General features: G+C 48.1%; 1 protein-coding gene across 2 annotated transcripts in view; it reads right to left on the bottom strand.

Annotated features, from left to right (window-relative positions):
• DAPK1 (death-associated protein kinase 1) overlaps positions 1 to 15000 on the bottom strand; it is a 180725-nt gene that overhangs the window by 3849 nt on the left and 161876 nt on the right. For both annotated transcript variants that reach the window (XM_012659386.1, XM_012659385.1), the window contains exons 21-25: positions 11313 to 11501; positions 6389 to 6586; positions 5143 to 5281; positions 3692 to 3812; positions 1531 to 1719 (exon numbers count right to left, since the gene is read on the bottom strand). In XM_012659386.1, coding sequence (XP_012514840.1) covers positions 1531 to 1719; positions 3692 to 3812; positions 5143 to 5281; positions 6389 to 6586; positions 11313 to 11501 — 836 coding nt within the window. The remainder of the gene's footprint in view (positions 1 to 1530; positions 1720 to 3691; positions 3813 to 5142; positions 5282 to 6388; positions 6587 to 11312; positions 11502 to 15000) is intronic.

Below are 15000 nucleotides of genomic sequence, written 5' to 3' on the forward strand. Positions count from 1 at the left end.
CCCACAGTCTGGCTTAACCCTTCAAGACTCCTCTGTCCACGATTCTGTTCAAAACTGAGCCTAGGTTGAAACTCCTGAACGGTGGAGCCAGTATCTATTAAGTTCTGGATACGGCATTTGGTGGAACACCATTTGCAATTGCGTCCTAAACACTGCTGTCTCCTCAGGGTCATGAAAGACAGAGGCTGAAAAGCTGTCCCCTAGTGGAGCAGAGTAAGAAGGAGACACAGCTCAGTAAATGGGATGCCCTGGACCAGAAAGGACACATCAGAAGGGCTGCTAGGGAAATGGAAGTGAGATCTGCAGAGCAGGTACCAGAAGGCAGGACCGGAGGAGGGCTGGGGCCAGCCAGGGCAGGGGCCCCGTGGGGTAGGTTCGCCTTTATTGTCGTCCTTCTTTAAGTCTTCAGCGACTTAGTACAGTCTCAAGGGCAGAGAGGGATGATGTCTAATAGTGGATTATATGCTGTGGTCTAGAAAGGTGCTGGTCAAAGACAAGAGTGCAAGGGGAGGCTGTGCCGAAGGAGTTCATTACTGTAATATAACATCTCAACCCGCCAGTATCTTACACTCTGAGCTTTGACCTTTGCCTGTCTTCTTCCCTGCACACATCACTGCACAGTGTTCCCGGAGCAGTCAGATTAGCCGGCTGTTTAACTGGGAGTTTAAAGGTTGATGAAATCAGTGCCTGAGGCGCTAGTTTTCAGGGTCACTGGCTTCTGGACTCAAGTTTAATTTCAGGAATACATGGCTCACAGAGTCAGATCTGTCACCAACTGGAGAGGCAAGCGCTGGCTTTTACTTATCTCAGAGCTGCTTCTAGTGTTAATATTCAGATCCACTCTCCTCGGCCCAGAGTAGCTTATGCTGTCTCCCGATTTCAGGAGAGTTCCTGATGCGGGAACTCAAAGGCTACGCCCGCTTTCTGGGCACTGGCACATGCTACCATCAGAACGGGGTTTCCAAACCGCGCCCCAGAGCTGAATGTAACAGAACCAGAGCAAAGACTCCCATTTTCGGGTCATTTCTGGCAGGCATCACTTTCTGGCTTTTTTTTTTTTAATGCGTACCTCGAATTATGATTAGTGTGTGTGTCTGTGCACTATCTCTCTGTCTCGGTGTCTCCAGACACTGTCTCTATGAGAACCCCTCACTGCCTTTCTCGATGGTGAACCCAAGCATGGAGCTGGTAAGTCCACAGCCGCCATCCTGCGGGCTGCCAGGAAGGGCAGGGAAGTTCCAGGTGCCTGGGCATGTGAGGAGATGCCCAGTCACCCAGGGCAGCAGGCACTGCGCTCCCTAAACTGAGAGAATCTGGAAAACAAGAAACATGACAAGACAAAATGACAGCTCCTAAAGTGAGGTAGGAAAGCAGAGAACTGCAGTTCAGAGGGTCACTTGAGGCCGGATGTAACAGTCACACGCCTGGAAATATTATGGGTAGTTGGGTCACTTTCCCTCTGCCTCCCAGGCTCATTGCCACCTCCAGGAGCTGGAATTTGGGACAGATGTGAGTCTGCGGAGCTCTCACCTCGCCTGTGCTGTGCAGCTGCTGAGCGATGCGCCTGAGGTCCTCCTCACTGGCCAGGGGATTCAGCTGGTCCTGCACGTCGTACACAAACTGCTGCAGCGACATCAGCTGGTTGGGCCCATTGAGCTTCCTCCAGGAAGGCAGCGTGGAGATGATTTTCTCACACAGGTGAGTCATAGGAGGGCAGACCTAGAACAGGCGGGGCAGGACAGGTGACCTCACCTGCGGCCGTGGAGGCTGAGGAGGAGGACCCAGGTGAGATGATGCCTTTCATTCAGGCACGTTGCACGTGACTGATCGGATAAATGAGTGAGCGCTTTTATGGTTGAGTGCTGGGGCAGTTATTTTTTGTAGAGTTGTTTTCAAGTGAATCTATTTATCAAACCTAGAGTTTTATGGAGGCTTTTCAGTTCTACTGGTCAGTTACATAGATGGTGAGTCTTCCAAGAGTGTTTTGGAATTGTGGACTCAGTCACTCCATCGACTAATATTCACCACCTCCTAATGTGTTACTCGCTTCTTCCTCCCTCCCTCCTTTCCTCACTCCCTGTCTCACTCACTCCCTCACTGGCAAAGCAGCCGGCCATGCCACAGCCCAGTTCAAACATCACACACTCCCTCCTGCCTAGGGAATGCGGCCTTAATCCAGGCCTGGTGGGGACGTGCTGGGGCCTCCACAGACCCCGATCACTGTCCACGAGTTTGTGTGACCAGAGTCCTCCCAGGCCTCCTAGACCACCCCCCGTCTGCTGACTCTGCCATCATGGGGCCTCAGTAGGGAACCAAGGGTATCTGGTGCGTTCAAGGGCCAGGTTTTCCTGAGAGAGGCGTTTCCCGAGAATCCCTAAAGCACGTGGGGAAACAGAGCCTGGTGCTGGAAGTGCAGTGTTCTGGAAGCGGGTGGTGTGACAGGAGGCGGCACCTGCTGGGCAAGAGAGGCAGATGCACACCTGGCCAGAGTTTCTTTCTACCCAGGCCTCAGTGTAGGAACATTCCTGAGGGCAGGTGAGCAGTTTTCCATTTTAGCATTTTTTCCATTTGGCCTGTTTGCCCTTTTCCTACCAATTTTCCTGAGCTTTTCAAATATTATAGACAGTAACCCTTTATCTGTCAAATACGCTGAGAATGTTTTTTCCCAATCTATTTCACCCTTCAACTTTGTTTATCGAATTTATTTGCCAGAAAAAATTTAGGAAAACTTTATGTTGTCAAGTAGATACAGTTGAAAACTTCTTTTCAAGTTTCTTTGAAAACTTCTGCGGTTTTCCACCTTGTTTAAAAAGGTTTCCCCAGTACCTAGTTATTTTAAAAATATATTCTCTAAATTTCCATTCAAGATATTTATTGTTTTCTTTTTTTTCCTTTTAAAGTTTTAATGCATTTATTTTTAGACGCTACAGAGTGTAGGAGTCCAACCTTATTTCCTTCGATGCAAATCACCAGATGTGCTATGATCACTTATTAAATAAACTTTTCCCCCATTAAAATAAAATATCTTTGTGTTCCATTACATTTCTATAGATACTGTGATTTACTTCTACACTCTCTAAGCTTTCCCTCTTATTTAACTGTATTTATTATAGAACCTATGTCTTATTAATTTTTCCATGGAAATTTTCCGAAAAAACCAATCCCCTCAATCCCATTCAGATGCTAACTGGAATTGTACTAAGTTTGTATAATGTGGGAAAAATTAAACATTGGGTCATATCCTGCAATCCAAGAATGCAGTCTCGTTCCATTTATTCATCTATTATTTCATGTCTTCCAATAGTTTGCTAGTGACTCTTTTTCCACTTTTCTGAATTTTCTAAATATGCTACAGTAAGTCGCTTTTGAATTTTTTTTGCAATTTATTAAAGAAATTATTTTTAAACAAACCATTAAAACTGTAAGGATTTCATACAATCTGAGTGGTCCATCTGTGCCCATAACAACCCTTTATCTGCAGTCATCTCCTTGTTTCTCTGCTTTTCCTTCCTCGTCCAAGCGCAATAGGATAAAAACACGTGCACGCAGCCACCTCGTACTGGGTCCTACTGTGAAGCAGTCCCCTGGAGCCCAAATCGAACCAAGAGGGCAGCACAAAAGGCCCAACTCCCTGGCTCACTGGGTGGTGTCGGCAAAGTTCGGGCCCAGGTCCCCTCCAGCGTATACTTACCGAAACAATCTGGCTCCGTATTTCTTGCAGGTGACTTCGAAGTACCTTTATGTCCTTAGACCCAGAAGCCCCAGCATCCAGAACAAACAGCTTATTTGAAATGTGAAGATCATTCCCAAACCTATGGGAAGAGAAGGAGCTTCCTTAGCAGTGAATCCATCTCACCAGGTCTTTCCATGGAGGGGCCAGGCTCCTGCTGGCCCGAGAGGTTGGCAGGAGGCAAGGAAAGTTCCAGTGACCTTTAAAGGCCCCTCCTTCCCTGCTGTTTGGTGGACTCTGCCTTATCGCACTGCATGTAGAGGCATGGGGGGACCGGCACATGCTCCGAGTCATCCACACAGGAGCTTCAGGTTTTAACAAAGCAGCAGGAACACAGCCTGGAGAGATGTCAGTTCTCCTGACACAGAAAGGCGAGGCCTAATGCCTTACAAGTTGGGAGAAGAGATACTGTTGAAAGTGGAGGAACTAAGAGTAGAGGTATGAATGCAAATGTTATACCGTTGGTCTAAACATATTAATAGAAGCCCCATTTTTCATATATTCATGACAATAGATAAGTGTCTCAAGTTAATAATTCAGTATCTAAGTTGCTAGCATATTATATAGAGCTGCACGTTCAAACTGTTTTGATAGACTCAAAGTAAAAATATGTATTTTATATCAAGACCCCATAGACACCCATATTGATAAGTGAAAAAAAGTTTTATAAATGAAATGAAATGTACTCTGATCTATCCTATTCTATTCCATTCCATCCCATCTCATTTAAAAAAAGATATCTGCAAATAAGGTCACATGGAAAAATAAATAAAAATAAAAAAGAGTTGGTCATGGTCCCCTAAATGAATCTTATGTTCCATTACTGGATTACAACTTATATTTTGGGAAATAGTGATTCGCGTTATCTGATAATCATGGAAGCACTGAAACCTAAAACAGCTAGAAGCTATCTCTGGGCAGTGGTGCTGGGAAGTGAGGAAGGAGGTAGAGGACTGTTGCTTTTCATCATGTGTTCTTTGCTTCTATTTGTTACTATGTGGATCTACTGCTTTGATAACATCAAAAAATAGACGTTGTGCATCTCTAATAGGGAAATCTGAAATCCGGTATGTTCTAATATCTGAAAACTTTTTGAGCACCAACATGATGCTCAAAGAAAATGCTCAGTGGAGCATTTCAGATTTAGAATTTTCCTGTTGTGGATGTTCAACCATTATGTATATGCAACTGTTCCAAAAAGCCAAAAAAATATGAAATCTAACACACTTCTGGTGGCAATCATTTTGGATAAGAGAAACTCAACCCATACAACAAAAAGTCAACCAAGGAAAAGTAGTGTTTAATTCCTTTCTGTGGCTCATGTGATTTCTGTTGTATTTTTCACACCCCTGATTCGGTTCCTTGGGCAGGAGGCTACCACCTGGGCTGGAGACCCAGTGGCCCCCCCTCACCTGTTCCTGATCTCTTTCAGCAACGATGTATCTTTGTCATATCCAAACTCGCCTCCAGCTGGTCGAGGAACATTCATGATGTCAGCGTGGGTGGCCACCAGGACAACTCGGAGTGGGTTCTTCAGCTTGCCACCAAAGGCTGGGGACAGACAGAGCTGTGTTAGGAGGCGGGTCCTCCTACCTGGCTGACTCTCCTGCCCAGGGCAGGGGGCGTGCTGGCCTCATGTCCAGGCCGTCTCTGCAGGTGGATGGGCAACCTGCACAGACATGAGGGCCCCATGCCCGCCATATGGTGTGGGCTCCAGGAGTCCCTAGGCCCGGCCAACAAGAAGATGAGCCTATTTCCTGGGCCTCAGGGAAAATTGCTCAGAGTGGACCAGAACTGACCCCAGACCAAAAGGCAGCTTCTCAGGTCTTCCTCCAAATAGCCCCCATCTGCACAGTGAGGGACACTCTTTACAAGACCAAAGAAAGCCCCCTGAATGCAGCAACACCACAGGGATGGCTCAGAGAGAAATGGTCTGCGAGTCACACAGACAGCCTCTCACTTACAGGAGTGTTTAAAACAAAAGCCATGAACAATAAAAGAGAAAGAAAGAGGTAAAAATGGCAGTATCTTCAAGGGTATTAAGCCCAATTTATTTTATTATTAAAAGCTTTTCTGGAAAAAAAAACTTGACTGCTAAGTACAGCATTTCACCAGGGAAGGCTGCTCCTCTTGCTGTATGTGAAGAACAAAAGAAGTTTATTCCATGTTGTCCTCTCCTCCAGGAATGAAGCTAAGGTAACAGATTCAGGCCACTCGGTCCTGGCTCATCGGTTCTTGATGGAACTGCAGGAGGAAGGAGAGCTCCTTCTGCTGATTAATTCTGTTCCCTTTAGGTAAAGGTGCAGCAGCCATCCAAGCAGGGATTCCATTCTGCACCCAACAAAATGACGGCGGCTTGAAAGTGCAGAAAGAATCTGAGAAATGGCTCTAAATGACTTGCTCAGAATCGGGCCTTTGAGGCAGGAACATGCAATCATGATACAAAATCTTTCTAGAGAACACCATGAACGGCTGAGCCCCAGGAAGCTTTCCAGACTGGAAGTTTCCTAGCGGGAGGAGCCACAGCTGTGGGATCTGCACGAGGCCGGGGTGCAAGGCCTGCACCAGCGGCAGGAGCAGAGCAGGAGCCTGGAGGAGGAGGCGATCCCCGGCCGGCCGCAGGAAGGGCACTCGCCCGCCCACGGGTGCTTAGCTCACCTATGGGTTCTTCGACTGGGACGAGGGACTTCAGGAAACTGAGCCAGAAAATCACTTGGTTCAGCTGGATCTCATAGGGCTCTTCTAGACTAAAAACAATGACATGGATCGACGTGGGATCATTTGCAGCGAAATAGTCATAGCAGCAGAAGTACACAGGATTTCCAGAGAACTCCCACACGCTGAAATCGCCAACCCCTACAGCAAAAGAAAAGTGGAGATTCCCATACTGAAACAGCACCGCCGAATTTCAATCATAATTTTTCTTGGCAATCTAGGAGTTCCAAGGAGGGCTAGTGATGTCCATGGCATTCATCTGTCTCTGTAACTAACATCTTGCTATGATTGTTTACGGTTTGCCCCCACTAAAACTTATGTTGCAATCTGATCGCCAGTGCAGCAGTGTTGGGAGGTGGCGCCTAGTAGGAGGTGTTTAGGAGGGTGAATCACTCATGAAGGGCCTGGTGCTGTTCTTGTGGAGGTGAGTGAGTTCTTGCTCTCATGAAACTGCAATAGTTGTCACAGGAATGGATTGGTTCCCATGAGAGTGGGTTGTTTTGAAGCCAGTTTTGATGGCACATCCCCTGAGTCCTAAGCAGCTACAGCACGGTGCCATTTCAGAGTCCAGCACCCACAGACTCCATCCTGCCCTGGGCCCAACCGCCCCTGCATCTCCACAGCCCTGAGCCCCACTGATATGCCCCAGCTGCAGCCATCTCTTTGTCTGGCTGTTGCCGCCAGGGCTGGAGTGTGAGCTGTTGGCAGCGACCCTACTATGCACTGATTTTCACATATCTTGAGACAGAATCCCTCACCCAAAGCCAGTGCAGCTGCAGCCATCCCCAGCAGGTTGCATATAGCTGCTGTCACAGACAGCAACCCCACTCTCAGTAGCAGGGCTGCAGCACAGCTGCTATCACCTCTACCCGAGCATTCTGCTGGGGCTTGGGGATCACCCTGCTCCTCCCTGCCGCAGCCAGCACCTGCACACACCACCAAGGGACCTGAGGACAGGTTTGCCTGGCTTGACTCTAACACCACCTCAGTGCCCAATTATGCCGGAATCTGTGGCTTGCCCAACCAGTCCACCACTGTTGGTGCCTGAGCACTCCCCCTGGAGGCCTGTGGTCAGGCCCACCCAACCTACTGCTACCATCACAACTAACATGTACCCACACGTGTCACCTGTGGGCCTGGGTATCGGCGTGCCTAGCCCATTGCAGCCACTGCAACACTACTTGGAAGCCAGAGAGTTGTCCCCCTGCTGCTATTGCCATTGCTGATGCCATGCCCACTGTCCAGGGATCCAAGAACCTGCCTACCTGCCTAGCTTACCACTGCCACTCCCAGCACCTGAGCCCAAGAATGGGCCCACCCGGGCACACTAACCCCAGTACCAGCATACACTGCCTTGGGGACCAATGATAGCCATGCTCAGTTCACCACTGGGGGCCGAGGCCTGGTCCACCTGGCATCCCTGTCCCCAGTAAAACTTAACCATAGCCTCCACTAACAGCCACGCCCCAAGCCACTGAGGAAATCACAGATACCACTGGTGCTATTTACAGCCGAAGAAACCATATAAGGACTACACTACCTGCACACACCCAGAATCAAAGCCAAAGTGCCCAAAGCACTGTAGATACAACTTCAGGGAAACGTCGTCCCCTATGAAAACAAATTCAAAAAGTTGGAAGAAGTGACTGTTATACCAGATGCACAGATATCAATGTCAGGACACAAGAAATATGAAAAAGCAAATAAATATGATGCCTCCAAAGGAACACAATAACTTTTCAGCAACAGATTCCAATGAAAAAGAAACTGTAAACTCCCAGAAAAAGAATTCAAAATAATAATATTAAACAAGCTCAATGAGATACAAGAGAATACAGAAAAACAATACAAAAAGATCAGAAAGACAATTCCAGATATTAATGAGAAATTTATCAAAGAGATAGATATAAGAAAGCTGAAAGCCTTTCCTTCAAGAACTGGAACAAGACAAGGACGCCCACTTTGACCACTCCCATTCAACATAGTGCTGGGAAGTCCCAGCCAGAGCAGTCAGACAAGGGCAAGAAAGAAAAGGCATCCAAATTGGAAAAGAGGAATCAAACTGTCCCTGTTTGCAGATGATACGACCTTATATCTGGAAAAATCTAAAGACTCCACCAAAAAACTCTTAGATCTGATAAATAAATTCATAACAAATAAGTAAATTTGTAGGATAAAAAAAGCAACATACAAAAATCAGTAGTGTTTCTATACACTAATACTGAACTAGCTGGGAAAGAAATCAAGAAGGCAATCCCACTTACAATAAAAAATAAAATACCTAGTGATAAATTTAACCAAGGAAGTGAAGACCTCTCTGAGGAAAACTATAAAAGATTGATGCAAGGAATTAAAGAGGACACAAACAAAGAGAAAGGCATCCTACGGTCAGGTATCAGAAGAATCAATATTGTGAAATTGACCATACTACTCAAGGCAATCTACAGATTCGACACAATCCCTATCAAAATACCAATGTCACGGGGCGTGGTAGCTCCCACCTGTAATCCCAGCATTTTGGGAAGCAGAAGTGGGAACATTACTTGAGCCCAGAAGTTTGAGACCAGCCTGGGTGACACAGTGAGACCCCATCTCAACAAAAAATTAAAAAATTAGCTGGGTATGGCGGCATGTGCCTGTAGTCCCAGGTACTCAGGAGGCTGAGGCAGTGGGATCCGCTTAAGTACAGGAGTTTGAGGCTTCAATCAGCTATGATCATGACACTGCCCTCCAGCCTTGGTGACAGAATGAGACCCTGTATCTGAAAGAAAAACAACAGCAACAAAATACCAAAGTCGTTTTTCACAGAAATAGAAAAATACAACCATACAATTCATATGGAACCAAAAAACAGCCTGAATAGCCAAAGTAATCCTGAGTGAAAAGAACAAAGCTGGAGGCATCACACTATCTGACTTCTACATATATTGCAAAGCTATAGCAACCAAAACAGCATGGTATTGGTAATATCACATAAAGACATATAGAGCCATGGAACAAAATAGAGAACCCAGAAATAAACACATGTATTTTATAGCCAACTGATTTTCAACAAAGGTGCCAGAACACAAATTGGGTGAAGAATACTCTCTTCAATAAATGGTGCTGGAAAAATTGGATATCTATATGCAGAAGAATGAAACTGAACCATTATCTCTCATAATATTAATATAAAAAATCAACTCGAGATGGATTAAAGACTTGAAATTATAAAACTACTAGAAGAAAACATAGGGGAAACACTCTAGGACACTAGTCTTGCAAAAATGTTATGGCTAAAACCTCAAAAGCACAGGCAACAAAAACAAAAATAGACTAATGGGACTATATTAAACTAAAAAACGTCTGCATAGCAAAGGAAACAATCAACAGAATGAAAAGACAACTTTTTGAATGGGAAAAAATATTACCAAACTATTCATCTGACAAAAGATTAATATCCAGAATATACAAGGAACTCAAACAACTCAACAGTGAGGAAACAAAAAAATCCCATTAAAAAGTGGGCAAAGATATACAAAGAGGGCAATGCGCACCACCTGAAGGATAGACATATTTGAAACTCGGACCTGGGGGGGGTGGGCAAGGGCAACATACGTAACCTAAACATCTGTACCCCCATAATATGCTGAAATAAAAAAAAAGTGGGCAAAGGACATGAATAGACATTTCTGAAAACAACATATACAAAAGGCCAACAGATATATAACAAAATGCTTAACATCACTAACGATGAAGGAAATGAAAATTGGAACCACAATGAGATATCATCTTACCCCAGTTAGAATGGCTGCTATAAAACACAAAAATGAACAGACGCTGGTGAGGATGCAGAGAAAAGGGAACTCTGATACACTGTTGGCTGGAGTGTGAATTGCTATAGCCACTATGGAAAACAGTATGGAGTTCCCGAAAAACTAAAAATAGAAGTATTGTATAATCTAGCAATCCCACTGCTGGATATTTACCCAAAGGAAAGGAAATCAGTATATCAAAGCAATATCTGCACGCCCATGTTTACTGCAGCAGTATTTAGAGTAGTGAAGATATGGAATTAACCTAAATGCCCACCATTGGATGAATGGATAAAGAAAATGTGGTATTGTGTATCAGTGAAATACTACTCGGCCATAAAAAAGAATGAAATCCTGTTATTTGCAGCAACATGGATGGTACTGGAGGTCGTACGTTAAGTGAAATAAGCCGGGCACAGAAAAAACAAATACAGCACGTTCACATTCATATGTGGGAGATAAAAAATTGATCTTACGAAGACAGACAGATACCAGAGGCTGGGAAGGGTGTGTGTTGGGTGTGTGTGTGAAGAGAGGCTGGTTAATGGGTGCAAACAAACAGAAGGATTAAGTTCTAATGTTCAACAGCAGAGCAGGGTGACTGCAGTTAAAAACGACTACGTAAAAATACGTTGGTATTGTGTATTTTGAAGTAGCTAGAAGAGAGGACTTGAAATGTTTCCAGCACATAGAAATTATAAATAACAAATACTCAAAGTGAAGGATACCCCAAACGCCCTGATGTGACCATTACACATTCTATGCATGTAATAAAATATCACGGGTACCCCATAAATATGTACAAATATTATTAATTTACTCAACAGTCATTTATCAAGTACCTATTGTGTGCCAGGTGCTTTGCTAGGTGCTGGATACCCCAGTGTTTAGTTTTACTTTTTAGGGGAGGTAGGCAGCCAAGCTGCAGTCCCCCCTCGCTCCCTATCTCCGTTTGCCTGACATTTTCTTCCGGATGTGACAGATACTGCCTGGACAAGATCCCTTCGGGGAACGACTAACAGCCCTGTGAAAGGGAAACCCGAGGTACTTCCCTGGGGGCAGGCAGGGCGTACCGTTCAAATAGGCGTTCTGGATGTCGATGGCCTTGGTGGACTGGTCATCGGCCGAGCAGTGCGGGTGGTGGGACGGGGCCACGAACACCTCCAGCATCCCTTTGGTGAGGCCCGGCTCGAACATCATGCTGCGGCTCCTCACACTCACGTTCTCGCAGCCCGGGTACAGGTTGTTGATGCTCACAGAGACTGTGGGCCAGAAAGGACACGGGTGAGCCCTTGCCCCGGACAGCGAGTCCTGCTATCCATCCAGGCCCTGCTCTGTCCCCACCACACTCTGGCTTCAGGCTGCAAGTGTGCTGGGCAGCAGCGATTCCCAGGGAGGCTGTCGGCCTCTTCTGTTCTCTCCACCTCCCCACAACCCTTTCCTGCCCTGCTCTGTGCCTTGAGAGGCTGGCCCTAGGGGCTGCGTCCCCAGGCTTGCTTGCCATTTGGTTTCTGGCTGGGGTCAGCCAAGGGGAGGCCCTGGAGAGGGGGGAGGAGAGGAAGGTCGGGAATTTCTTCCCTTCTCACTTCCCACTGCTTCTCTGATACTAGCTGTGTCTCTCTGTGGCTCTGGCTCCCGCTGGGTGGCCTCTCTCTCTAATACACGAGATTATTTTATGTTGAATGCAAAATGATTCTGACAGTGGGACATCATGGCATTATGTAATGCTGAAACACACGGCCCAAAAGTTTTCCTCTTTAAAGTTCCCAGAAGGCCTTTCAGATACTCTAGCAGCAAGTCTCCATTTGTGGCCTTAGGATTTTAGCATCTCCTCAATACCTGCTAATTTCCCTTTTAATAATGAGGGAGAGGGTGTCAGCACATAGTCAGGTTTTAATCACGTTGTTTGCTGTTCATTGCATTTATTTTTACTATGGCAGTGGTGCTGGTTTTCCATTTATGGTAAGGATGTTAACTGTTTCATTTTCAAAACAACATGTTTCAGTAAGTAAGAAAAAGTGAGTCAGTCTAAAGGAAATACTACGTAAATAATGGCGGAACGCGTGTGAGATGAGCTCAACAGCAAAGTCCGGGTCCCCTGCGTGAGGAGCAGAGCCCCTGCTTGCCCAGCACGGCGCCCAGGGCCTCCTCAGCATCCCGGTTCCTCGCCGGCCTCCAGCCGCCGTCTCTCTTCTCTGCCCCAGCCTGGGGCAGGCAGAAGCCGTCTGGCTGCCTCAGGGCCTGGCCTGAGGTGGGTGCTCGGCCTGTGTTTGTGAGCGAACGCACTGGGAACAGGTCCGAGGTGCGGAATTGCACCACGAAGGGCCGCTGGCTCACCATGCATTCCACAGACATCGCAAGGCGCTAAGGAAGTGACCGTTTCCCCTGGCAATCTGGCCTTTAAAATCGGTGATCCACACACAAAGGCGATCCCTCATGTGAAACCAAATATTTAAGACTGAAGACATGGATGACAGGAATACCCAAAGCAGGGGATAGCAGACCCCAAGGGCAGGGCTGGGTGCCAGGAAAGGAGGAGGGACAATAAGATGGGAAGAGTTATTCTTCACACACACACACACACACACACACACACACACACACACTTCTGATTAAAAAAGCAGAAATGTGGGCAAACAGGAAGGTAAGAAGAAAACATTCAATGTCGACATGGCCAACATTTCATGTATTTCTCTGCAGATCACGGCCCAACTCTGACAAAAGCTAAGGGGTTTTCCAAAAATGAGTTTGTCCATTTAGCTGCGACCTGGAACCTGTGCCTGGATGACCACCTGTCAGGGCCAGGTGCTAGCTGAGTGGAGCAGACGCTTTTTGGAGATTTGCAGTCACTCCTCCTCCTTGGTGACAGTTTTCATTGGGAGGATAAGAGGTTAGGACAGGGTTACTGTACGGTATTATTAAAAGAATAATTTCATGGGGAAACACTGAAATCACAGGAGGAAATGGGTTTTTTGCTATCTACTGAGCTGGTGGTGCAGAGCGGCCGGCCCCGGCCAGGAGGGGCTCCTCCCGCAGGCCCCTCTGCGGGCACCAGGACCGCGTGTGCGAGTGCTCTTCCTGCACGCTCGCTCCTCCCGTCGCCTGAGATATGGGCTCTCCTTCTGCGGGACCACCGCTCGATAGTCACAACCCCTAGCGTCCACGAGGCTGAGCGACCTGTGTGGCAGCCAGGTAACGGTGGTGTGAAGTTCATGAGAGGGCACTGCCAGCCCGAGTGCCAGGCCAGGGGCTCTGAGATGTTCCAGGCCAGAATCCTGCAGCCTCCCTGCTGCCACCATCCTTTGCTGCCGCTCTGATCGTCCGAGAGAAGCCGGCTGACGGGGCTCCAGAGGGTGCTGTGTCTGGGAGTCGCTGGAAACAGGGCGGCTGCATTCTGCCCACCAGGAGGACACAGGTCACATTCTGTCTCCTGGCTCGAGCTCAGCTTTTGCCTCCAGCATTCTCAAGTGAATCCAACGGCAAAGGTCCAAAATCCTGAAAGCATGCAGACTTCCTGCTGTCCGATGATATCTTGTCCCCACGTGGGCATCTCCCCGTGAAAGGAAAAGGGCCTGACAAATCTAGGAGAGGTGACAAGTGTCCAGAGCCCTGGCCTGGGAGAGAGAGGAGCATGGCCCGCCAGGCAGGACCAGGGCGCTTTGAGGGACGATGCAGCTGCTTCCAGAACCAGGTCCCTTTCTGGGAGGCACACGCTTAGGGGTGGCCTTTCCTAGGGTGTCCAATAAAGCAATGCTGCCCCGTCCAGTCCCTGGGATGCACGTTTTGTGACCAGAGTCCGTTCTCCCCAGGCCACCCTCACAGTGCCTGACATCTTGTCGTGTTCTGCTTTTGCAGGGTGCTGCTCGGTGCTGACGCACCAGCTGGGAGGCCAGCAAGTGACTACTGACCTGGCCAGTCAGGGCTGGTGGTATCTTCTCTGCCCAGACCACCTCCAGGTCCAGCTGCAGAGCCGCGCCTGACAGCGGCTCCCTCCGACGCCAGGCTGCAGGCGCACCCACCAGGAGGGGCCTGCCCCACGTGGGCAGGGGGAGAAGGGGCTACGGGGCCTGCAGCACAGCCTCCTGCCTCTTCGCAGCCTCAGGCAGATGCCAGAATCAACCGCAGATGAATCTTGTTACTCCCAGGCACTGTCTGGATGAAACTCTGCCCAGCCCTCTGGAGCAGAGCGGCCATCTGGGCCTTAAGCAACATGGGCCTCAGCGGGGCTACCTGCCTCTTCTGTCTTTGCCAGGCCCTTCCAACACGTCTGGGACCAAATCCCGCCTCTGACATTGACTAGGGGTGACCTTACCTGGGGGTCACACAGCCCAATGCATTCCTGCTCCACTGGACTGTCCTTTCTCCCCTGGTGTGAAACAGTGTCACAGTAACAGACTAAATTTTCATGCCCTGGGGCAGAGTTGTGCCTCGGAGCTCCCGCTCCCGCTCTAAGGGACGCCTGGAGTTGAGGGGAGGGGCAGGTGGAGACCGTCGGGAAACGCGGAGCCTGCGTCCCTCTGAGTGGGGCAGCTGCCCTCCTCCCCACTAACCAGGCAGGTAGGCGACCCCAGGGTGGCCAAAACTTCCACTTTCCCCAAGACTCCAAATATCCAAGTTTTTGGGTGAGGTCTCTGGATTTTTAAATGCCGGCAGCTAATTCAGCCTTTCCTCTCCCCTCTTCATCCTCAACAGGTGACCACAGCTTGTCGGGTGGGGCCCCTCCTCCTCGCCTGGGCAGACACACCTCGTGTCCCTGAGCCT

The sequence above is a fragment of the Propithecus coquereli genome, unplaced genomic scaffold (assembly GCF_000956105.1).
Source record: "Propithecus coquereli isolate 6110/MARCELLA unplaced genomic scaffold, Pcoq_1.0 Scaffold608, whole genome shotgun sequence".
Taxonomy (NCBI): Eukaryota; Metazoa; Chordata; class Mammalia; order Primates; family Indriidae; genus Propithecus; species Propithecus coquereli.